The 25,905-nt window shown below is 47.1% G+C and overlaps 3 protein-coding genes across 3 annotated transcripts; 1 reads left to right on the forward strand and 2 right to left on the reverse strand.

The window, feature by feature from the left end:
• Positions 1-1,044: 1,044 nt before the first annotated feature.
• On the reverse strand, positions 1,045-14,281 carry sh2b1 (SH2B adaptor protein 1). The gene is made up of 11 exons (XM_083676954.1): positions 14,145-14,281; positions 13,253-13,330; positions 10,635-12,806; positions 9,717-9,818; positions 8,847-8,938; positions 8,404-8,486; positions 7,872-8,027; positions 7,324-7,535; positions 6,456-6,630; positions 3,576-3,666; positions 1,045-1,180 (listed from the first exon to the last, which is right to left on the reverse strand). The coding sequence occupies exons 3-11, from the start codon at positions 12,387-12,389 to the stop codon at positions 1,159-1,161; spliced, it is 2,688 nt and encodes an 895-aa protein (XP_083533080.1). The 5' UTR covers positions 12,390-12,806; positions 13,253-13,330; positions 14,145-14,281; the 3' UTR covers positions 1,045-1,158.
• A 2,616-nt stretch (positions 14,282-16,897) lies between these two features.
• Positions 16,898-18,079, reverse strand: LOC310809881 (C-reactive protein-like; the record flags this gene model as incomplete). The annotated part of the gene is made up of 2 exons (XM_083677401.1): positions 16,898-17,511; positions 18,040-18,079. 2 exons carry the CDS (start codon positions 18,077-18,079, stop codon positions 16,898-16,900), a joined length of 654 nt encoding a protein of 217 aa, XP_083533527.1.
• A 4,489-nt stretch (positions 18,080-22,568) lies between these two features.
• Positions 22,569-25,750, forward strand: LOC310809606 (uncharacterized protein). Its single transcript, XM_083676959.1, has 2 exons — positions 22,569-22,817; positions 23,479-25,750. The coding sequence occupies exons 1-2, from the start codon at positions 22,622-22,624 to the stop codon at positions 24,666-24,668; spliced, it is 1,386 nt and encodes a 461-aa protein (XP_083533085.1). The 5' UTR covers positions 22,569-22,621; the 3' UTR covers positions 24,669-25,750.
• Positions 25,751-25,905: the final 155 nt, after the last annotated feature.

Here is a 25,905-nt window from a genome sequence, read left to right on the forward strand (position 1 = left end):
GGGGGGGGGGGGAGGAACAAGTGTATACATGGAACAAACAACATACAAATAAAAGTCATTTTAAAAACAAAAATAAAATTAATACTATTATTCCGACCAACATTATTATTTCCATTATCATTATTGTTATTCGTATCATCATTATTATTATTATTTTTATTATTATTATTATTAATAACTATTTTTCTTCTCTGAAAGAAAGATATTCTCTCTCTCTCCAGTCTCTGCCATTTGAGAAAACCAGAAAGTTAGTGGGGAGAGAGAGAGATGGAGAAAGAGTAAGGTTGAGAGAGTGATTGAGGTATATGTATCCTGCCTGTTCTAGCCTAGTCACTTTGCCACTGTGAAGGTATATATTTGGCCTCTGTCTCTAGGAAAGCCTGCTGTCGGCCAATAGAACGTCTGTCTGTGCAGGACCATGAGGTATTGTACCGCTGGCTTCTCTCTCTCTACCTTTATCCACAAATCCATTTAAAAGTAAAAAAAAAAAAAAAAAAAAAAGCATTTAAAAAGCATACCAAGACATACCGGAAAAAAAGCTTATCTCGCTAAAGATTAGTGTACCTTTATTTAGTGTTTCTAAGGTGCTCCTATCCCTCTCTACACTCTTTCTACAGTTCTCTTTTATTCATTCTCTCTCTGACCCACTCTCAAGCTTGCTGCATCTCCCACAGCGCTCTTTTTTTTTTTTTTTTTTTTTTTTAATAGTGTTAGTACTTCCCCTCCCCCCTTCTCCTGTCTCTCCCCCCTCCCCCTGTCTCTTAATAAAATACAAATACTCGTTATGAATGGCTATGACCTCCGCCTATGAATGGCTGTGACTTCCGCCTCCTCCACTCTCCCTTTCGCACAAACACCCTCACCCCTCCCCCCTCGCCTCCCTCCTTTCAGAAGAAGGAGTACTGGTTGTCAATGGCTCTTGCCCGCCCTCCTTCTCTCTCTTCACCCTCTACCCCTTCCAGTTGCCGGAGAGGGGCCTCCCTCTCCTCCCAGTCCTCCACTCCACCACCACCACCTCCTCCTTCTCCCCCTCCACCTCCACCTCCAGCTGCTGCTCCTCCTGCTCCTCCCAGCTCTGTCTCGTTCCCTCGCTCCTGGGGCGGGGTTGGGGGTGGCGGCCGGCCGGGGGGGAGGGGTGGAGGAGGGGGCTGAGGGGGGCTACGGGGTCTGCTGGTCAAGTCTGCGAGGAGAAGAGAACAGCCAGAGAGAGAGAGAGAGAGAGAGAGAGAGAGAGAGAGAGAGAGAAAAGGAGGAACGGAAAAAAAAGAGAAACAATAAGAGACAAAAAGTGACAAAAGGTGTAAATAAAGGAGGGCAAGGGAGGAAACCAGGTAAAGGTGAAAGGAGTGTCCAGAGAGAGTGGTGAGGAGCAGGAGGAGGAGGGGGAGGGGGAGAGTGAGTGGTGAGGAGGAAGAGGAGGAGAGTGAGTGTCATGGTTTGGCTGCAACGTCCAGTGTGACGGGGCCAGCTGAGTCATGGTATCAGTCAGAATACACACACACACAGCGCCCACACACACACGCACGCACACACGCACGCACACACGCACACACCTGACTTGGTAAAAGGTTATTCATAAAACATGCCATTTCATTATCATGCCTTTGCTGAATTAGATGGCTGACACACATGATTCAATGAGGAACAATTAACAAGGGAATACACAGTATGTATATGATGAAATTATGCCTATTTTAGTAAAACACACATCTGGAAATATGCTGCTAGATCCCATAATACCATAACTTAGAACCTGAGCTACAGCGCCCTCCATATATTGGAAACAGGAAGCATTTAGTCTTCTTTTAGCTCTACACTCCAACCGTTTTAGAGATTCTCAGCTTTAATTCCATGTTTTTTTCTTTCAGATTAGTTTCACCGTTTAGAAAGCACACCATTTTTTAAACATACTGCCCCTATTTCAGTGCTCTAAAAGTATTGGGAAAAATCACATAAATGTCCAAATGAGGCACTCATGTTTAGTATTTGGTCGACAATCCTTTGCATGCGATAAGTGCCTGAAGTCCGCAACCAGATGCTGGGTATCTTCTCTGCTAATGCTCTGCCAGGCCTGTACTACAGCCATGTTGTTTGGGTTAGGGTTAAGTTCCCTCTTCAGCAAATTAAATGCAAGTTTCCGATTGCTGAGCTCACCTTTTTCTTCAGATTTTTTGGCCTAACAGTGGCTTTTCATTGACACCTCTCCTCCGGTCCTCATGTTGACAGACACCAATAGGCAAAGGTATCAATAAAAAAATAAATAATAATAATAATCAATACTAGACATTCACACTCTCTTATGCCTGCACAAATGATGTGACGGAACACACCTGTCAAACCAATCTTCCAATACTACTGGTTCCCTGAAATAGGGGGACTATTTATAAAAAGGGTTGGCATTTCTAAAGGGTGAAACCAATCTGAAAAAAGAAAACATTGAATTAGAGCTGGAGAATCTCTACTTTAACCGCATAGTAACTGTTTGATTTCAAATCCAAACAGTTGGGAGTATAGAGCTAAAAGAAGACAAAATGCTTCCCCTCTCTCTTTAAGTCTACTTTATCCACTCCCACTGCTCAACTAGACTCTATACCATTCCATCCATAGTCTCACTCCATTGTTCTCTCCATCTTCCATAGATCCTTTACTCTATACCTTGAGACCACATCTTAGGGTCCTCTATGGCTCAGTATGGTCCTCTATGGCTCAGTGTGGTCCTCTATGGCTCAGTATGGTCCTCTATGGCTCAGTATGGTCCTCTATGGGTCAGTGTGGTCCTCTATGGGTCAGTATGGTCCTCTATGGGTCAGTATGGTCCTCTATGGCTCAGTGTGGTCCTCTATGGCTCAGTGTGGTCCTCTATGGCTCAGTATGGTCCTCTATGGCTCAGTGTGGTCCTCTATGGCTCAGTATGGTCCTCTATGGCTCAGTATGGTCCTCTATGGCTCAGTATGGTCCTCTATGGGTCAGTATGGTCCTCTATGGCTCAGTATGGTCCTCTATGGCTCAGTATGGTCCTCTATGGCTCAGTGGGTAGAGCATGGCGCTAACAACGCTTAGATTGTGGGTTTGATTCCCGCTGGGACCACATATACTGAAAAATGTATGCACTCGCTGCAATGTAAGTCGCTTTGGATAAAAGCGTCAGCTAAATGGCATATATTATTATATTATATATTATTATTATATATGATCTTATGTCCAATGGTCTTGCATTCTGTGTTCCATTTTCCACTTCCACTTGTCAAAACCATTCACTTTTTCAATGTCTGCCCTCCTCTGCTCTGCTCTCCTCTCCTCTCCTCTCCTCTCCTCTCCTCTCCTCTCCTCTCCTCTCCTCTGCCCTCCTCTGCTCTCCTCTGCCCTCCTCTTCACGGTCATTTCTCTTCTCTTCCCTCACGGGGGTTTCCCCCCCCCCCCTCCTGCATTCTACTCACCGTCTCTCTGTTTTTCATTGATTAGTGCATTGGAACCGACATAACCTCTCTTGTTTTACCACAGACAATGAAATTCTCTCTCTCACATACTCTGTCTCTCACACTCCCTCGGTCGCAGTTGAGTCTGGTCTCACTTACACACAGTCAGAGATGGGGGTTGATGGAGAGTCAGGGTGGCGCGTGGTGATGACATCACAGACTGTGGGCCTGCTGCCTGCCCTGTCCCGGCCTGTGACCCAACGAAAACAACAACAACAGAGACAGCCAATCAGAGCTCAGGTAGGCTCGAGGGTGGTGGTGGTGGTGGTGCGTGAGTGTGAGTGTGAGGGGGGGGGGTAACAGTGCTGGAGAGAGGAAGCAGGGAAGAAGGGGGGGGGAAGAGGGAAGGAAGGAAGAAAGGAAGACAGGATGGCGGAATAGAGCAGGAGAGGAGAGGAGAGGAGAGGCTGGGTGGGTGGGTAGAGGCTGGGTGGGTGGGTAGAGGCAGGGAGAGTGGGTAGAGGCTGGGTGGGTGGGTAGAGGCTGGGTGGGTGGGTAGAGGCTGGGTGGGTGGGTGGGTGGGTAGAGGCTGGGTGGGTGGGTAGAGGCAGGGAGAGTGGGTAGAGGCTGGGTGGGTGGGTAGAGGCAGGGAGAGTGGGTAGAGGCTGGGTGGGTGGGTAGAGGCAGGGAGAGTGGGTAGAGGCTGGGTGGGTGGGTAGAGGCAGGGAGAGTGGGTGGGTGGGTAGAGGCTGGGTGGGTGGGTAGAGGCAGGGAGAGTGGGTGGGTGGGTAGAGGCTGGGTGGGTGGGTAGAGGCAGGGAGAGTGGCATTGAGCACAGCAGAATGCTGAGGTAAAGAGGTCAAATAAGACGAGGAAGGGAAGAAAACTGCAGCTGCAGGAGTGGAGGAGGAGGGGGGAGAGGACGAGGGTCAGGTTAGGGAGGGGAGGAGGAGGACGAGGGTCGGGTTAGGGAGTGGAGGAGGAGGGGGGAGAGGACGAGGGTCGGGTTAGGGAGGGGAGGAGGAGGACGAGGGTCGGGTTAGGGAGGGGAGGAGGAGGACGAGGGTCGGGTTAGGGAGTAGAGGAGGAGGGGGGAGAGGACGAGGGTCGGGTTAGGGAGGGGAGGAGGAGGGGGGAGAGGACGAGGGTCGGGTTAGGGAGGGGAGGAGGAGGACGAGGGTCGGGTTAGGGAGGGGAGGAGGAGGGGGGAGTGGAGGAGGGTCAGGTTAGGGAGGGGAGGAGGAGGGGGGAGAGGACGAGGGTCGGGTTAGGGAGGGGAGGAGGAGGACGAGGGTCGGGTTAGGGAGTGGAGGAGGAGGGGGGAGAGGGTTAGGGAGGGGAGGAGGAGGGGGAAGAGGACGAGGGTTAGGGAGGGGAGGAGGAGGGGGGAGAGGACAAGGGTCAGGTTAGGGAGGGGAGGAGGAGGACGAGGGTCAGGTTAGGGAGGGGAGGAGGAGGACGAGGGTCGGGTTAGGGAGGGGAGGAGGAGGGGGAGGGTCGGGTTAGGGAGTGGAGGAGGAGGGGGGAGAGGACGAGGGTCGGGTTAGGGAGTGGAGGAGGAGGGGGGAGAGGACGAGGGTCAGGTTAGGGAGTGGAGGAGGAGGACGAGGGTCGGGTTAGGGAGGGGAGGAGGAGGACAAGGGTCGGGTTAGGGAGGGGAGGGGAGGAGGAGGACGAGGGTCGGGTTAGGGAGTGGAGGAGGAGGGGGAAGAGGACGAGGGTCGGGTTAGGGAGTGGAGGAGGAGGGGGAAGAGGACGAGGGTCAGGTTAGGGAGGGGAGGCTGGTACAGGATACTAGGAGAGAGGTCGGGGGTCATTTCTATTTCAAATCAGTATTTGAAAAAAAAGAAAAGTAAAATGCCAAATCCCACCTGGGGATGAAAGGAGGCAGAGGACCATATGATGGAGAGAATGGGGGAGGTAGAGGGGAGAGAATGGGGGAGGTAGCGGCAGGAGAATGGGGGAGGTAGAGGGGAGAGAATGGGGGAGGTAGCGGCAGGAGAATGGGGGAGGTAGAGGGGAGAGAATGGGGGAGGTAGCGGCAGGAGAATGGGGGAGGTAGTGGGGCGAGGTGGGGAGGGAGCAGGTATAGGCCGACCCGGACCAAGCCATGCGGAACAATTCCTGTGTGAGTGTTGATTGGGTGCTGTTCACGTGACTTCTGAATGCATGCTGAATACATAGGTGCACATGTCTGTAAGGTTGTGTGTGTGTGTGTGTGTGTGTGTGTGTGTGTGTGCGTGCGTGCGTACACATGAGCATTAGCAGTTGGATAGAAGCATGCATGCAGTAGCGGCCAGGATGAGGAACAAATTAACCCATTATGTTTGAATGACATTTAAGCATAAACATCATGCAGTAGCAATGTTTTAACACACACCATGACATTACTTATGGTCTGTGCGCGGACACACACACACACCCTTCTTCAATAGGATGAGTAGAGTAACCACACATGCAAACAGATCGACGTTACACATATTCCAGATGAACACCCACACATACAGAATCTAGGCCTATATCCAGTGTGTCACTGTCAGATTAGCATGGTGTAATCCTATCAACCCCATAGCTAACAAAAAAACACATCCAACATCATGGCACCAGCCTTGCCTTATCCCAGTCATCCTTTTCCTGCACACCCTCCCCAAAATCCTAACCGTGTTTGAGACACAGGTCGTAGGTCACACACACACACACACACCTGACCCTTGACCTTGGCTCGGGGGCCTTTACCTGGCTGCCGGACGGCCGTGTTTGAGACACAGGTCGTAGGTCACACACACACACACACACACACACACACACACACACACACCTGACCCTGGCTCGGGGGGCCTTTACCTGGCTGCCGGACGGCCGTGTTTGAGACACAGGTCGTAGGGGGGGTTTAAGCAGATTATAGAATCATTGTACCAAACGTATGTGTTAAAGAGGGGTTGATTTCGCCTTGAATGCCGGGTCAACTCCATTCTGCGCTTCCTAAACACACACACACACACACTCCTGACCCTTGACCTTTGCTAGGGGGGCCTTTACCTGGCTGCCGGACGGCCGTGGCGCCCACAAAGCTGATGAGGGTGACGTCGGAGGCCCCCCCGGACTCCAGGGGGATGGGGTGCACACGGAAGTGCTCCAGCATGTCGAAGATGGACTGGAACCACAGGTGCTGCACGCGACACTGGCCGTCCTCGTTCAGGGAGAGGCGCAGGTGCTGGGGGGAAAGGGGGGGGGTGGGGGGGACAGAGTAAGCGTCGGATGCTACTTAGCAAGCTATCTCGCAACGAATGCCAAGTTTACATTTACATTTACGGCATTTAAGCAGACGCCTTTATCCAATGCGACTTACAACAAATACATTTGTCTAAGTGAGTGAATCATCTATCCATCAGTCATCATAATCTTTAACAGAAATAAGACAGATGTTAGCGAGAAACTAACCAAGACTAACCAAGGAGCGCGTTAGCTTAGCATAAGATGCTACTCGGCCTGAGGTGATACTTAAAAGGGGCCCCATTCTAAACCAATCCCTCTGACCCATCCCTGCACACTTGTTGACTCATCCCTGTAGAGCTACGGTCAAAGTGGCATGGGTATTGTAAGTACTGTAAAAAGCCCCAGATGAGTAGGCCAGCTGGAACTGCTGCCATGGCTCGGTACAGCCAAGCCAACCAGGTCAAAGGGGGTGAGGGTGTGAACGTTTGGTTTGGAATCTGGCCGAACACAATGCTGAAGCATCCATGTAAGCTGAAACACTAAGGCCCATTCCAGAAACAACCCCTTGCCCCTACCCCAGAAGATCAAGTGGATAGGTATGCTTTGGCAAAGCTACCAAGTACCACTGTGGTTGTCTGTGGCCCAGGCATAATTCTTGCATACACACTCCCTCCCTCCCTCCCTCCCTCACCTTGGCCTTGCCCTGGAAGTTGAAGGTGAGCACGTATTCGCCGCGCCGTGTCTCGCTCTGGCGCACCAGGAAGACGCCGTGGCTGGCCGTGCCCCCCGCCAGCACCAGCTGGGCCGCCTTGAGGCGCGACAGCGTCCCGTGGAACCACTGGCACTCGCTCAGCGGGTGCTCCACCGCCTCCGCCGCCACCACCTCCGAGAACAGGAAGGAGCCTGGGGAGGGGAGAGGAAGAAGGTAACGCAAATGGGGGGGGGGGGGGGTCGCCAGACTGGCTAAAGAGGTAAAGGCTGGATGTTTGAGTCACTTCTTTGTGTGTGTGTGTGTGTGTGTGGGTGTGTGTGTGTGTGTGTGGTGTGTGTGTGGGAAGGTGGGTGTGTGTGTGTTGTATGTGTATGCAAGAGTCTGTATCATCTGTGTATGCAAGAGTCTGTGTCACTGTTTTAGGTATGTGTGAAAGTTCTGAGCTGTTTTGAGTCTGAACGGTACATGAATGTGTGTGTGTGTGTGTGTGTGTGTGTGCATGCGTGCGCGACGGCATTGGTCTTCACCTGTGGCGTCTGGCGTCTCAGCAAAAGGTGTGCCAAGACTGGCCCCACCCCCGCCAAGAGCGCGGCTCTCCGATTCGTCCAGAGGAGCGCGGGGCGGTAACTCTGGGGGGAGAGGGTCCATCAAGGGGGAGGAGCCACCCACACCTCCGTAACACACTGCAAAATGATACGATCAACAGATAAGGAATTTTACAGTCAAATTAAACCAACTTATGTCATATTGCTTTGAGTTAAAGCTGCAATGCATCCACTCTGATGATGCCCACAGTGAGCCTTTAACATACGTCTTAATAAATGGAGGGGTGGATCTTAGCAAATAGAATAGATACTGAGTTATCTGAAATCATGTGCTAACCGCCGTAAAGAGTTAGCCTCTGTAAACAAACAGAGCTGGTAGGGGCTGACGCTGGGTGAAACCCAAGACGAAGGAGTGCTGCTTTGAGAGTGGAAAAGTCAAGTAGACTTGATGTGGAAACCATCACACACACACACACACACACACACACACACACACACACACACACACACTCACCTTGAGAGAGGCGGTCGCTGAACTCGGGCGTTCCGCTGATGTCCATCTGTCCCCCACACATACCTTCGATGTCTTCCTGTTCACTGTGGCGGAGAGGAAGGCAGTTACGACATTCACAAACAGACACACACACGTTGGTCTCAGTTGACGGGACACGGCCTCATCAATCTGATGCTTTTACAACCTTTAAGCAAGAAAGGCGGACGCGACTTTCATTTTTCTCCGTAAAAAAAAAGATTTCGTATTTTGAACGAATCGCGATTGACGATTCGCTCCAAATTCATGCGCGTCGGGGACAGGCTGGTTTAAAAACTGTCGGGGTGAATCAACTACAGCCGAGGGTAGTGGAGAAATCATGTATAATTTGCATTTTTGAGAGGAATACCCCTATAACCCTCCCTTCCTTCCTCTTTTTGTTCCCTCCCTCCTTCCCTCCCGCTCACCTCAGACAGATGCCGTTCCTGATGTCGCTGAGCCAGGCTCTCATCTGCACAGCGTCTCGCGTCTCGATCACATATTGCATGGGCCCCTCGCACTGAGAGGGGAAAAGACACAAAACACTCAGGAGGGGAGAGAGAGAGACAGAGAGAGAGACAGAGAGAGAGAGAGAGAGAGAGAGAGAGAGACACAGAGAGAGAGAGACAGAGAGAGAGAGACAGACAAAGAGAGAGAGAGACAGAGAGAGAGAGAGACAGAGAGAGAGACAGAGAGAGAGAGAGACAGAGAGAGACAGAGAGAGAGAGAGAGAGAGAGACAGAGAGAGAGGGCCGTGAGAGGGCCTCTATTAAGCACAGTTTATGTGAACAGGGCGACAGTGTGATGCAGGCGGTGTATCGCTATAGCTACGGTCGTTCTAACTACATTTGGATAAGTGCCATCCAGTCTATTCAAGATGCTGTGGTAACGTTGGGCACTCTGCACGCTGTGAGGGCTGTTTCACGGACAGAACATGTCACCCGGAGAAAGAGGGGAGAGAGAGATCGAGGTAACAATTGGGAGAAGAAGAAAGAGTAGAAAGCGTAGAAATACAGCCTATAAGTGCAAGCTCAGCGGGAGCTGACTGCTACCAGCGAATGAGAAAAAAGAGAAGAAAAATAAAATAAATTTTTTCCTGAGCGCTGTGGAACTGCGGTTGCTTCTAGCAAAGGAGAGTTGTTCTTGTGATATGTGGCTGTCTCAATCAAATCAAATGCAATGAAGTCCTTTTCAAAAAAGAGCATCTGCTAAATGACACAAATTTAAAAATGTAAACAAGCAAGAGTGATAGAGAGAGTTATAGAAGGAGGAGAGGAGGGAAATAAAGGGTGTGTTACCTGCAGGAGGAAGGTGTTCTCCTTGTCTGGCACCTCCAGGGCCGTGGTGCTCCTCACATCCACCATGGAGCAGCATGGGATAGTCAGCCTGGGCTTGGAGGACTGAGGGGGGCAGAGGGGAGGTTAGAGAGGAGGTCAGGTCATACAATTACAATAAGTACAACAGTCAATTGGACGATAGTCTTCAATGATATCCTAGCAGCAAGCTCACATTTACTCCCTGGAATAATCTCATGATGAGGTGTTTTGACAATGTGTTCATCTAGGAAGTAAACCTAAGCTTGCTATTCGATTTACTGAGGCTCTGTTGCGCAAAAAGGTGATATTTTGGCACCATATAAATGGTGGGTCGACAGGAAATAAAACCCAAAAAGGATTTAATTTTTGCCAAATTCAGTGTAAAGTGACAAATGAATGTGTAGAAAAGTGCACATGGCTAGAATCTCTTTGACAGTGGCAGTGAAAGGAAATGTCATCACACAGAAACTCTACAATGATCCTGATTCTTTTGAATGGCTTGTTCCTTTGTTTTAACCCTTACTCCAAAGGGACTGGATCTGTGACAACAACTTGAGACATACCAGCACCTATCCCAATGGGTGGCTGGGAGGACAGAGTTCCCACCGTGCTACTGTCACACATCCAGTCCCTTCGAGGGGAGGTCGTTAGGGAAAGAGCACGTTCCAGGTTGACAACATTGCAGTGGCCTGACAGATCTCACGACACCTAGATATGTGTTCAATAGATCAGCTTACTGCATCGTATGATACATAATCCGATATCTGCCTATGCAGTCGATGACGTGGCAAGCAACCGTTTGTTACTGCGCGCTTCGCCTGTTGACCTGGAATGCGGCCAAGAAGAAGAAGAAGGACGTAGTGACAGTCAGGACCTGGCCAGAGCCACAGGGACACTTACTTTGGGTGGGATGAAGAACTCGAGGTAGTACTCCTCTCCCCGCTCCCCGCCTTCCTTGTCCCTCTCCCTCAGGACCAGGCGACACTTGTGCCACCGTCCGCCCCTCCAGCCCACAGTGCCCCCAGTGGTGAGTGGCTGCATGGTGCCCGTCTGAGCGGTGGCAGCAGCAGCAGAGTTGGAGGCAGCAGCGTTGTTGTTGTCCGTCCCGTGGTGCAGCAGGCCGAAGGAGAAGCCGGAGAAGCTGTGGCTCCCGGCGAACTCGTCCGTGGACGAGCTGACGCTCACGCCGCCCTCCCGCACCAGCCGGCCCGTCTTCCTGGGGGGCCCGGCGGAGGCGCTGCTGGGGGGCAGGGAGGAGGAGGAGGGGGAGACCACGGCCGAGGCTGGGGCGGAGGAGAGGACGGGGGGCGGCGAGCGTGACAGCCGCAGCTTCTCCAGCCGGTGGCTCCACTTCTCCTTCTCGCCGCCCTCGCCGTTGCTCCGCCGCCGGTCCCGCGCCTCCGACAGCGAGAGTGAGGTGGCGCTGCTGGAGGAGGAGGGCGGCAGGGAGGAGGAGGAAGAGTGGGGGAGGGAGAGGGGCAGGGACAGGGACACGGGCATGGAGGAGGTGGGCGTCGGGGGCTGGGTGGCCGAGGCGCGGCCGGAGGCGGCGTCCTGGACGCCCATGGTGTAGCTGTAGCTGGAGGGCAGCTGGGCCGGGCTCTGAGGGGAGTCGCTGGAGGAGCTGCGCCAGTGCAAGATGCCCCGGACGCTGCCCCGCACGCTGCGCCCCACGCTCCGCAGAGAGAAGCGCTTCTTCAGTTTGGTTTTGGACTGGCTGCCCCCGGAGGCCGGCGTGCCGTTGCCCTTGGAGTCCGAGCCAGGAGGGGGCGTGGTGGAGGAAGAGGGGATCTGGGGCGTCTGGTAGGGGTCTGCATTGTCCAAGCAGACCTCCGTGGGCTCCGCCTCCCCGTCCTCTGGCTCCGCCTCTTCCCCCACAGCCGCGACCCCTGTCCAGCTGTCCTCCTCCTCTTCAGCAGCTGCCTCCCCGTTGCCTGGGACGACCACAGGGAAAGGTCTAACCGTAGCTCCCCTCTCATCCCGCCTGCCGTTGTTACCTCCCACCGATGAGGAGCAGGAGGAGGAGGAGGATGGTGGGAGGATCTGTGTGTGGGCGTACGAGTCTTGAAACCGGTCCCCGCAGCGGTTCTCCAACACCAGCCGTGTGGGCGCTGGCTTGGGCGGCGCTCGCGCCGGGTTGGCCGACGCACACAGGTGGACGGCTCCCTCGGAGGTGGGCGGGGGCGAGATGGCCTCGTCTTCCAGGGAAGTGGCGTCCAGTTGGGGAGCCCAGCTCCCTGGCTCCTCCCTCCCCCCGCTGGGGGGCCCCGCCCCCTCCAGCTCACTCTGGAAGTGGCGTATGAAGCGGTCGGTGAAGCGGCGGCAGAAAGCGGCGGCGGAGTCCGGGGAGTAGTGAGGGTTCTCCATGAGGAACGCTCGGAAATGGCGGGCAAAGTCTCCGGCCGCCACGCGAGCATGCAGCTCGCAGAACTCTGTCCAGCTCAGGCAGGGCGAGGGGGAGGGCGTGGGCGTATCGGACAGGGAGGAGGGGTGAGGCAGGAGGGGAGGGGCCAGTGGAGGGGGCAAAGGGGGCGGCCGAGGGGACAGGGGCAGCAGGGAAGGGGATGGGGGGGATGGAGAAGGGGATGGCGACGGCGGCAGGGGGGAGGAGCTAGCCGCCCGCGGGCTGGGCGGGGTTAAAAGAGAGCCGTTCATTCTTCTAGATAGCGATCGACCAACTAGCTGGCTGAGGTTTATCACTTCAGATTGATTAAGGAAACCGGGAGCGATTGCACAGCTGGGGTGGGGGTAGGGAAGAACACACTGCACATTGGGCTAATTTAGAAGTGGGTGTGAATTAATGTACCGTACTAGGCCACACACAGAGCAACCTCAACCCCATTTAAAACCTGCAGCAGAAAGAATACTGCACCACGCTCCCATGAGCACCTGGCACGAGGTAGGATTATACAAGTTCTATGCTACATTCTTTCATAGATGTAAGAGGTCTATGACAAAAGAAAGGGTATGTGCCAAGCGGTCGTATGGGAGAGAGGCAAAAGGTGGATGAAATTCAGAGGTTGAGCCCCCTCCTCATGGTCCACTACACATCCACAACAGCATGACCACCGCCTGGGAAAACAATACACAAAACAATAATTTGTGAATGTGATGCATTACCACGTTAAAAACTGCTTGTTGTACAAACACCCACCATTAATTCACCATTCAATATTGCATGAATATCCAACATCATAAAATTCTGTGTCTAACCAATTGGAGACTCGTTGAACCGATACCGTCAGAATAACAGTCACATATATATATATATATATATATATATATATATATATATATATATATATATATATATATATATATATATATATACTGGACGTGCATTAAACTTATACTGTTAAATATACATTCGTAATGTGATGAGGAAAATTATATGATTGCGCACAGCTAGCTGTTTGGCTATATTCTTGCAAACAGGTTGACGGCGTTCAATCGCCGGGATAACTTGACTTAGCCGAGCCTAGCCAAGATATAGATGGATATCACTGGAATTAACTCACCATAACTGTTAGTCGGCTCTGTTGGAAACGTATGACCGGTAGATAGACAACCGCCGTTAGTGAGAAAGACAACACAACCTGTAGAGAAGGGCGAGAAACTGTCACCAGAGATACATGGGCAGTGTCGTTAAATAAAGATCTAAAATATAAATCACAGTCAGTAGCTACCTACCTGGCTATAGCCATATAGCCAGCGAGACAGAATTAGGAACATGCATATCGTGTGATAAAGAACACATCTTACTTGTTAGCTAGCTAGCTATACAATTCACAGCTGGCTAGTTAGCAAGTGGACAGCTAACGCCACCGTGATCTAATCCACTCCAAGATAGGTAGCTACATATTTTGTAGCTACATATTTCGACCTAGGCTAGCTAGCTAGCTACAAGCTGGGTTCCTAAAGACATACTGGCCAAGGTAACTCGCTAGCTGGCGTTTATCACTGTTCGCAATAGCCACATAGCGAGTTAATTAGCTGCTGTAACGAGAGCCTTTACGTTTTCTTAAAAGTTAGCTAGCTAAGCTAAGAACTATCATTCGTTAGTTTGGGCTAATAACGTTACAAGCTTATGCGGCTTACCCCCCAAACGCACACACAACACACACTCTTCACTCGGTCTTCTCAATAACTCGCACTAGCTAACAAGCTAATCGTTCCGCCTAGTGGTATGTTGCTAACTAGCTAGCTAGTTATCAAGCTACCTTTCTGAGATGCTAGCTAGCTAGTTACCACCGGAGCTACAGCTATATTATAAACTGTATATGAATGTCTCTGGCTACAACCAACAATAGCTAGCTAGCTGTTGTTATTATTAGCTAGCTTATTAGCCAGCTATCAATAAAATAGCTAACAATTTTGCGTGGCCTTATGTTATAATTTTGATTTCTATACCTATATTTTATGCTCCAGCATTTCCATCCGTTAATTGCGTTACAATTCGTTTACCATTCAGTATTATTATTATCATCATTTTATAACAGTTGTTGTTGTTGCTAAAATATGAATATGTCTGTGCCTCCTGTCCCAGTCCCTGCCTCTTCAGTCTCGCGATACAGTGGAAAAGCGAGAAAGAGGATGGGCAGGGAGGGGGTGAGGAGGAGAGGAGAGGAGACGAGGGGGGGGTGTACTGGATGATCAAAGGGTAAATAATTGGAGGTATAACTGTAATAACAGAGACGTTAGAAACGTCTGTTTGATAGGTTTAAATCAGATTGATGTTTGTCAACTGACCAAAATGAGTAAGCCTTGAGGTCTAGCCTGGCTAAAGGTATAGCGGTGAAGCTAAATCATTCACTTTTAATAAAAGCATCACATTTTGCACTAACTAAGGTAGATGTATGTACCCTGAAAAGATTTACATATGGAGGCCACCGCAGATTTGGCCCCTGGGAGCCATAGCAAAATGGCTGCCGATGATACCACTATTTTATAAGGCTTACTTTTTTCTATTTTGTGATAATATCAGAAAATGTGTATACAGGAGTACCAGCCACTCCCACAAAACATTATATTGTGTACCAGCAGGCGGTGCTAAAGATGAGTAAGGCGGTGCTAAAGAGAGTAAGGAAAAATACATTGACTCCCATGGAGATTTTCCCATAAATTGCTTTCGAAAATGATTTGAGATAATCTGATTTATTTCCAAGGACAGTGTGTGTATATATATATATATATATATATATATATATATATATATATATATATATATATATATATATATATATATATATATATATATATATATATATATATATATATATATATATATATTGGTCAAAGGGCTGTGCCATCTGCCTCACTTCATAGTGCTAGCAGGTTTTACAATCAAAAGTGTAGTCTTACATAGAGACGAAAGTATGTTAGTATGACATTGTCTATATTTCGCTATCTGTAGAAACATAATCTAGGACAATTAAAGATCAGGCAATGCACACGGCTGTTGAGTACATTTTGGAGATCGATTTTTAGCTTTTTAACTGCATTACTTAAATGTTAACTGTCCTTACTGCTCCCTACTGACTCCGCCACTCCCATAGGAACTGCACCTTGTACAGTTCAACTTCACTTGAATGTCCCTAGAAGGGCTGTGATAATATCACCCTGAAAAGATTTAGACATGGAGCTGTTAAGAGTTAATTTGAACCCCTCTGATTGTGCCTTGGGTCTCCTATCACATTTCTCTGGGTCATGAATCAAATTCTCATTCTTCCACCTCTGCAATATTGCCAAATCTGGCCCTCCCTTTCTCGCCCTGCTGCAGAAACACTCATCCACTCATTCATGTCCTCTTGCCTGGACGACTGCAACTCACTTCTTTTGGTATCACCGGCCGCTCCCTCAGTAAACTACAGACGGTCCAAAACTCAGCTGCCAGACGCCTCACCCACACCAAATCCTGGAATCACAACATACCTGTTCTCCATGAGGAGAGAGGGCATTCTCTAGGGCTGCTCCCAGGCTCTGGAACCCACTTCCCCCATAACTGAGTCCATAACCATCTTTCAATCCTGCGTCAAAACCCACCTGTTCCCCCTGGCCTTTTCATAACCTCCACACCATTAATGCCCCCCCCCCCCCTCGAACTCCACTCGTCTCCCCCCTTTGTTACCCTGACCCTGTCATGTCTGCTTGCAAGCAATGGTTAGCCCCTAAACCCCTGCACGATCACTCCGCTTTTCCACCTTGGCTGCCCGCCTGGCACCGCCGCCTCTACGTGGATGCAGCGGCCGCGCCACTCGGTCACGGCTTTTCACTGTCCTGGCGCCCCGCTGGTGGAATGAGCTTCCCACCACTGTCAGGATTGCAGAGTCACTACCGATCTTCCGCCGTAGATTGAAAACCCATCTCTTCAGGCTACATCTTAACAGTCCCTCCTAAAGACCTCTTCACCCCCACTACCGCCCCTGTACTAACCCTAACCCCAACCCTTGAGACCTCTTCACAAGTTCCCCTCTGTACAAGTTCTCTCCTGTTAATAAAAAAAAAAAAAATTACGACTGCCAATGGCCCCTGGTGTGAGCATTGATTACTTTGTCTTATGATGACTGTTGGATAGATGATTCACTTACTTAAACAAATGTATTTGTTGTAAGTCGCTTTGGATAAAGGCGTCTGCTAAATGCCATAAATGTAAATGTAAAATATAAATGTCTCTTTGTCCTAGCTATGTTTTTCTCTATTTCATTTGTACTCATTTCATTTTGTAAGATGTCTTTCGGTCTTTGAAAAGCACTATATAAGCTTGATGTATTATTATTAGTGGTATTATTGTTCATTTCCTCATGTTTAGAAAGCAAAATGATTTCAGCAAATATGAGTTACAGGCTTCTGTATCAAGTTCTGTTGGCTGGCTGGCTACATAAATCTGTGCAATTTGCTTAGTATGGTTGGCCCTTACTGTTGGATACTATTACCAGTCAATATGTATCTAGGATTCGCTGTTTAACGTATCAGTGCTCAAACCTGGTCTTCTACTAAGAGCATAAGAAAGAGATCTGAAATGTCTCACACATACATACATATGCACACAGACGCATGTGTTGAGATGGTTGTAAAATGTTTTATTACTGTCCTTTCAAAGTACAATAATAACAACAAAACATTGATGTCAGTGGACATCAATGACTAATCATTAATGACTAACCCTACACCTCATCAGTGACCTCTATGACCCCCCCATTAATCTTCATTTCGATTGTTTCCCAATCAAAAATATTCCCTCTGGCCACTCTCTGGCCACATTCCATTGCATCAATCACGTCGTCAGGGAGCACGTAGTCCCACATGTTGACATCTGTGATCTCACCAACAAAACTCTGCTTGGCGTCAAAGTCACCCAAAAATGAGTCTGGGTCCTGCCCAAGGATTACTCTGCCTTCCGCTCGGGTGCTGTGGCCGGATTTATAGATCTTCCGTACGCTCCTCTTCCCATCCACATAGAATGCGGCAAGGCCGGTAGTGGAGTCCCAGGCGACACACAGGTGGGTCTGGAAGGTGCTCAGCTGAGGGAGCTTGAAGTAGACACCATCCCCACTGAGGTAAAAAGAGAAGGTTCCGTCCAACTCTCTCCACACATTCAGCTCGTCATAGTCGGTGGTGCGGTAGGCGAAGAGGATGATCTCACGTTCGCCTGTCAGCTCAGTGGCCACATGCATGCACAGGGTGAAGGCGGTCAGGGACAGGGGCTTCTTTGGGATCAGTTCTACATAGCTGGTGTCAGTCTCCTTTGGGAACACCAAGGTTTTCCTTGTCCGTATCCCTTAAAAGATTGAGAAAAGGTAATGAGCAATCAGGGTCACCCTGCCTCCAAAATCATCTTAGTCACTCCATCGTTGGCCCAATGCCAACAACTATTTCAGTTTATCATGTGTCCTCTCCTCGCCTCCTTCTCAATACTTATTGGAGGAGAAGGTCTGAACGTGATCAATCAGTAAAAACATTTTTGATCAGGCCCTCGCTTGAATAACTACAATGATAAAGGCAGCAGAGTGAAGTAAGTTGTATGCCTTGTGAAGCTTGAAATTATCTACCCTAAAGAATGGAGCATTTTTGCATAATCTAAATCAGCCAGATCACGCCATCGTCTAGTTTAAACAAGCTTGTCTGACAGTGAGCAGCGATCAGCGATCCTCCGTCTTCCGACCACCATCTTCCTGCTTCTCGCCCTCTTCCCACTCCTCTGCCACTATCCTCCCTTTGAAAATCTTTCCATTCCTTTTTCAAGCTTTATATTAAGCTCAGTTGGGGTATTTACATACCAGGGTTATGGGTTTGACTAACTGTGTACCATGGCATGCCAACGATTGCTCTACCACATCTTTGCACATTGTTATGCAGACCGTTGGTCTACCATTGTCACGCCATCATCGGTCTTCCATTGCATACCAACCTACTGTTGGCGTGCCGACTATCAGTCTACCATTGGAATACCGACGGCAGTCTACCTTTGGCAGACTGACTATTGGCTTCCTTAGCATACTGTACCGACAGTCTGCACTTTCCCCCTCCTTTACTATGAGGTTCAATGAAATCCAAATTCAGTTATCATGTTTTTTAAATTTGATAAAGGTGAAATTCAAAATACTTATCATAATTTGATATCATGTTAATTGGTTTCTACATCTAAAGCTGATATCAAGTTTCTAATCTGTGATATCATAAGAACTGATATCAAGGTCTTTTTAAACTACATTTACATGCTAACTTTCCTTTAGTAAATAATTGATTCCGTTCTCAGGAGCTATACTCATCTGACCCCACGCCGCACATGCCTGCTATACATTTTCCCACTCCACCTCCACTCTGAATAATCACTTTAAATAATAATTTAAATGGTAAAGATAAGGTACAAAAAAAATCATGCTGTAGAATATTCAGAGTTGTTGGGTATCTTTTGAATAGATTAGCACTGTTTTGCTGAAGCAAAATTGAGCCTTTAGTCTCACAGATAAACACATTCTAACACAGTACAATACCTGCAGAAGCTGAGAAAGTCAAACCAAGAAAGACGAGAAATGGTAGCAGCCCCATCTTGAACTTGAGAGCCTGCAAAAATGGGACAATAAATAAACAATGCACATAAACCCATAAAAGTAAATATATAACACCACTATTTTAAAAAAATACATTTAATTGTCATAGTAAGTAAAACAGACACGGTAGTCACTGTCTGTTACAATCATGAATGTAAATTAATGGGGTGTGGAAACAAATAGGTGAGAGTCATTAAGTGATGCCTACTTACCGTTTTCAGAATATTGCATTGTGTGCGAATGGCCTCTTATATACTCACCCATCCAAGTATGACCCAACTAAAAGCAAACTGAACTTGGGGACATCCAACCGCATGCCCACACACACACCCACGCAGGTAAACACACACATTGTGTTACTCGTCTGCTACCCTTTTTACTTTGGAGAGGAGAGTGGAAATTGCCCAACCATGTAATACAAATAAAGACTTGCTGGTATCTTCATGGCCTCTCACATTGTATGTTACAGTTACTCTGTCTCTTCCTTACCCTTTTTATTCTGTGTTATACTGTCCACCAGTGGAAGGTTTGATAGTTGTTTTTAGACTTACAAATTGCGTACGTACCTAGTTTGAATTTTACATAAAACGAATCACCGATGACTGTAGCTCAACCATTACACGCCCTCTGCCGCTTCAGCAGCCAATCTCTCAATTTCAGTGGCCATGGTCTAACACTGCTACTGCAAAAGCATGAAAACCCAATATACTGTAGTAAACTGTTAGTTACTGTGGTTCGGAGTCACGTTTGGAACTATTTATAGGCAGTGTTAAGTTTGCTCAGCTACAGGTAAGTACCCGTTTCATGGGAAATGTATCTGGCTCATCTGGCCGGCTAACTGAACAATCTATGACAGTTTTTGTGTACCAGTTTTTGTGTATTTCCAAACAAAATAAATGCTTGCTAGTTTCAAAGTCAAATTACTAAGAGATTTGCTGGAGAAAAAAACATGAAATTGACAGCTGTATTGTTTCAGCTACGAGTAGTCATGTTGGTTTGAGACCTAACGCATTTCTGCTGATGTCGACTTTGCTGAACTCATACATATTCATTGGAGGATATACACACCTCTGATCTGAAAAGCTGTCCTGAGTACAATTTTACAAAAAAACATTTGCGCTGTCTGGTGTGTGTTAATTTGAAAGGGGAAACAAATATAGACATTATAAATATAAAATATAACATTGTATAATTTACACTTGGTTGGTAAGATCTTTTTGCACAGATCATTTAATCATTTCTGCATGCAGCTGCGTATCACAATGCAACTCCAATCTAGTGGATGAGTTGCAGTCGGCGTGTTGAGACTTATAAAGATTTGGTTGTTCCCAATTCTGTGTTTAGTATAGCTCACTGGGCTAATATCTCTAATATAATGTATCTGTTTTAGAAGGACAGGCCAGTTTTACATGGTGTCCTTGTCATTATACCATGGGTGTCAACTTTTCAGGTTATTCTACTTATCCGACCATTCCTGGTAAACAATGTGGAAACAGGCCATTGCCCTTGGTAGACACTTTTTTGCTGACTAAGACGTTCAGTGACCTCATGTCTTAGTTTAACCATTCATTGAATATAAAATGGTAATACAATTAGTCTTGGGGTTTAACACTCTCGTGGAATTCTAAGTTAAAATATTTTTAAATAAAATGCCAAAGACTAGAGCTGATGTTCAGGGAACGCTAGTCAGTTTTTTTTTAGAGATATTTTTGGAATTCTAGAGAGATATTTTTGGAATTCATGCATAACACCCTTACCATCAATGCAAGTTTTCAGAAGCAATTATTACAAATTCCAGATTGCATCATATCTAACAAGAGAAATACATGCTGATTACCAATGAATTGGTTCTGAAAAATGTTAATTCACACCAAGACAAAACTTGAATATTTTCTGTGCACAATACTGTACAAATTAGCAGGACATTATATCATTTTAATCACAATCATTGCCTTTTTAATGAAACATTTCAAACATTTAGTACAGAGGACTTACTAGTTGCTCAGTCTTTCTCTTGACATCCCATCAAACTGTACTTGTGCCTGTGAGGATGCAGTTTGGGCATTGTCTCTCTAGTTACTGTAACTATACTAATCAAAGGGCTGAGTTTGGTGGAGCTCACATTGCAGTATTTACACACAAGCTCTTTTTCCCCATTTCCAAATTAAATCAAAGAGTTCTTTGGGGTACCTTTTATCACTGGCATGAAACCATGTCACAGGTTTTACAAGACCTTTTGACTGAAACGCATGTAAAAATGTAGTACAGAGGACTTACCAATGCTCAGTGTTTCTCCAACTACCTGACTCCCGGAAAGTTCACGTACCCAATATTCTATATCTATGGCAACCCCTGTATGATGTCATCGTATGTATTGTGACATGACATCAAGCTGTAACACGTGTTTGAGCCTATGGGGTTGCGGTGTGTAGATTTTCTCTCTAGTTAGTAATGCAAGGGCTGCATTTGATGGACATATGTACCCCCCCCCCCCCCCCCCCCCCGAGACAACACACACGCACTGCACACACCCCCTCCGTGACAATACACGTGCACACCCCCCAAGGGAGAACAGAGCGCTGGGCTCTGGGCCAGCCATCATTTTTTCGGCGCCCCTATTGGAAACTTAAGGCTGACCCTACCCATAATTTCCAGACAACGGTAGTTAATTATTTAACATCTGCCCTTGAACAAAACTTGATATCTAAGCATGAATTTGATTACCTCATCAGCAAATTCCCTATTTTACCTGTTTTTAATATGCTCCCCACGATTCATAAGAGCATTGACAAACCAAAGGGTAATTGCTGGCAATGATTCCTTATTAGAGCATTTGTCTGATTGGGTTGAATATCTGATTGAGCCTTTTGTTCAAAAACTTCCAGCCTATGTGAACGAGTCTACTGATTAACAACACACATTACTCCTTCCCTTGCTGACAACTGAATGGAATCGCCCTGCTGTTCGCCGCCATCTTACATCAGGGTAAAACAGGGATTCCTCCCTTGAGTGAAGGGAAGGGAATGACCAAAGCAAAGCAAACATTTCTTTTGGAATGGAAAGGAGCCTTTTTTTCCGAGTAACGGGACACACATATCAATGTTCTAAATAAAGCTGACTTGGCTCTTCCAAGTAGAAAACACTTACGGGAGTTTAGTGGAATACATATCATCATTATATTTCCATGGTAGTGAAAATGAGAGGTTAAAGCTGTGCGATGCACCTTTAGACTATCTCTGTCTCTGGCCCCTCCAGTCCAGCAGGCGGCTTTAACGCCAAGCACGTTGGCGATCAGCCGCCATTAAACTCCACAGACGATGAAGAAGACATTCCACTGAAGAAGAAGCACGCGCACACACTGACAATGCGGAATGGATCTGTGTTCCCTGAGCTCCACTTAACCTCCATATGGCTCCATTAAGACCTCCGGTTTCTCTTATAGCCGTTTTCGCGGCTTCAAAATAAAAGCAGTATACCACATTTTGAAAAAGTGATTTTGAGCTTTAGATTTTACATATTGTGGAATTACATGACATTTTACACATGCCTATTATATTTGTATAAACTGGACTGTACATAACTATTTTTCAAAGATTTTGTTTTCAAAGATTTAAATCTCTGGTACCACTCTACTCTGGAAGACTTCTAGAAAGGTAAGTTTGAATCTAGAGCGATGTCATTGCAAATGTTCCTGGCTATTTATTTTGAAGAAATCCTCATTTACATTGACCGGAAGTAGATGGGCGGAGTTCCACTATTCTCGCTCAGAGAACACAGATCAGCGGATCGACTATGTTTGCAAACTTGCTTCATATTTGAAAGCGCAATCGACCGAAAATGTCGAATAAACAGTTGTTTAGAGTATATCTGACAGAGAAAATAACAGCAACTGTCGAGGAGATATTCGATGCGTTTGAAAACGCCATAGCAGCTGAGTACGAAGAGGAAATCTCCCGCTCAAAGAAGGAAAACAACCATTTACGGAGGTTATTGGACATCGTCATCAAACCAGAGATAAAGTTACATAGATCAGGTTTGTCTCGTCGTTCACCCGTCCCAACTATTCACTTCGTCTCTTTAGGTCAGTTGTTGAAAAGACAGCCAAAACAGTATGGACAACTCAGTAAAAAAATACTCGGAGGGACACAGTCAAACAAAACACATAATCTATTCTTTTCCCTCTGAAGTTCATGGAGCGTCGGTATGCATAAGTGTATAGTCACATATTACTTAGGTTGAGCCCCGTTGTTGTAAACTAAATTTGATGGCTTACTCTTAATATCATCAACCGGGTGTTGAACAAGTCATTGATGTCCATTTTTAGCTTTCAGTCAAGTTGACAAACCACCAAAGCGATATAACACCAAGTGTAATAAATGAATAAGCATCATCATAAATCAGTTAATTAGCTTGGATGTTGCTATGTTCCCCCGTTATACCTTGATAACATGAAATAAAGTGTCCGGTCATTATCACTGACATGTTCACAGGACTCCAAAGTTGTCCACAACAAGAAGTCATCACTGGCACCCTTATTTATGGAATAACTTGCGTCTTTCGATTATTATTATTATTATTATTTTTTAAATGTGTCTGTCAAGTTTTGTGGGATGCATTAGAAATACCAAACAATGTATATCTTTTTTAGGCTCAGTAATGTACAGAATGATATGTTGTCCTCTGTTCTTCTCCAGACTTTCATCACCCCACACTCAATGTCTCTGATGAGGATGTCAGTGAGCAGCTGCCCCGTGAGCATGAGTTGGGCCCCATTCAGGAGGACCCAGAGCCCACACTGATCATTAAACAAGAAGTGGAGCTTGGGTTCCCTCCTGGGAGAGAGCCGTCTCAAGGACCAGAGTCTTGTACTAAAGACACCATATGTGTGCAACCCTCACATCTTTACCACACCCTAAGTGAGGAAGACGCAGAGAGAGAAGCTTTGCCAAACACCACGTCTAATCAGATAAAGACGGAGCCTGATGGAGTGGGCGACAGAGCATCACAACCGACCAGGGAGTTGAAGCGCATCGCTGCTGGAGATCCGTATGGTTTTACAACTCAGAGTGAAAACAGTGAAAGTGTCAAGGGGGTGGAGGGTGGAAGGTGTAAGTCCCTCCAGTTACAGAGGACACGGAGAGCAACCAGACTAAGCAGCCGTAGGAGCACTGAGGGTAGGACACCGATAGAGGTGTCCAACCTGAAATCAGACATTAAAACGGATGAACCTCTTTATAATTGTAGGGTGTGTGGAGGGACTATGGACTCTCTAGATTCTTTGATCAGTCATGTGAGTATACATTCAAAGAACAAAGAATGTCTCTGTGGGGTGTGTGGAAAACGCTTTGAGTTCACACAGAGTTTGGGAGATCACCTACAAACTCACAGGGGAGAGAATCCGCATTGTTTTGTTTGTGGCAACTATTTCACCTGTAACTATGATCTGGAAGTGCACATGAGGATTCACTCGGATAAGAGAACAGTCACACTCTTATATAAGAGGATTCACAATGGGCAGAGAGCAGTCCGATGCCTTGAATGCAGAAATGGCTTTAGCTCAGTTTATGAACTACAAATACACCAACAAACTCACACCAAAGTGAAACGGCACTGCTGCCATCATTGTGGCAAGTGCTTCTCTCAAAGCGGACACCTGACCGAGCATCTCCGGATTCACACGGGGGAGAAACCGTACAGTTGTCACGTTTGTGGCAAACGTTTCACAAGATCCTTTTCTGTGAAAACGCATCTCGGCATTAAACATAACGTAGTGGAAGAAGTAGTGCCAAACACCACCGGAGAAACACCGTATTGCTGCCGTGTTTGTGGCAAAGGTTTCCGTTATCACGCATGTCTGAAAACTCATGTGATGAAACACACATGACAAATGGTATCGCTGCTTCGCTGTTGGTAAATCCTTAATAAAGAATTGGCTTCTGAGCACTGATAGCAGCACATGCTCTATCTGATTAAATGTAAAGAAAGTATGAGTATTTACAAAAGTAAGAACCTGTCCTTTGTTGGAAATGTGCCTCAATGAGTAGGTTGAGTGAAAGGTACATTCATTTCCAGCTTTAAGAGGAGATGCCCTTCAGAACACTGGTGATTTGTAATCCATGCTTGACCTCAAGAATATTGTAGAGGTTCCGCTTGGCCTTGTCTAACAGAACAGTTTATGAAAGTTCTGTAATTCCTAGCCTAACTAGTTCTAATTCATCCGAAGCAGCCCACACAGTTTGATCCAAATATTAGACCGGCGTATGGCAACAGTAGGAAGGACCTTTCGAAGTTGTGTTATCCAGTTGTAGTCTTACTTGGGGTGACATTTTGCCTAGACATTGTCTCATTATCCGCTCCATGGCGAGCCGCCCGGCGCCGCTGCATTGATGTCACTTCACATCGTTTCACAAATAAACCTTGTAAACCAAAGCCCGATGTCTCAAAGTGTGAGGCACTTTTTCCTGGAAGAGCACTGAAGGTGTGGCAGTCCAGAGACCGACAGGTCAGGTTGAGGGTAGAACTTTCTGCACAGGGACAGGATATAGAAATAGTCACTACTACCATTCTCACTCTAGTTAACATATGATTATGTTAAACTACACCATGGGCTGTATTTTCAGCTGGTGCAAAACTAACGCAAGTTAAAATGTAGGCATATTGGCAGTTTGTGCTGGTGGTCACAGGTGAAATGACCACAGTGCTAGGGCACTGTCTCGTCACGTGGGTGGAGTAGCGGTAAAAGAGTGTTCATGACAATGGCCTTGAAAATAGCACTAATACTTCAGACACACCATCTAGAGCCAGTGCCCGCGTTTTTTACACTGTTAAAATACACTGAGTCCAATGTATCACTGATGTTCACAGACATTGTGATGTCACTAGAGTGAATCACCACCAATGTTGTTGTTGTCTTTGATGTTCATGAAATTAATGTCATAAAATGTTTATTTGTCAAAGTGTTTGAACCACGCAGGTCTGAATTGAATCACTGAATGGAATTGACTTGTTGCTGTGTTGAATAAATAAGGAAAAATTAAGGTGGATAAGAGTTGTTGTTTTAAAGGAAAGTTGATATATTGTAGAGATATGTTGTATGATTTTAAATAACACAGGCACACAGA

The sequence above is a fragment of the Argentina silus genome (assembly GCF_951799395.1).
Source record: "Argentina silus genome assembly, chromosome: 9".
NCBI lineage: Eukaryota > Metazoa > Chordata > Actinopteri > Argentiniformes > Argentinidae > Argentina > Argentina silus.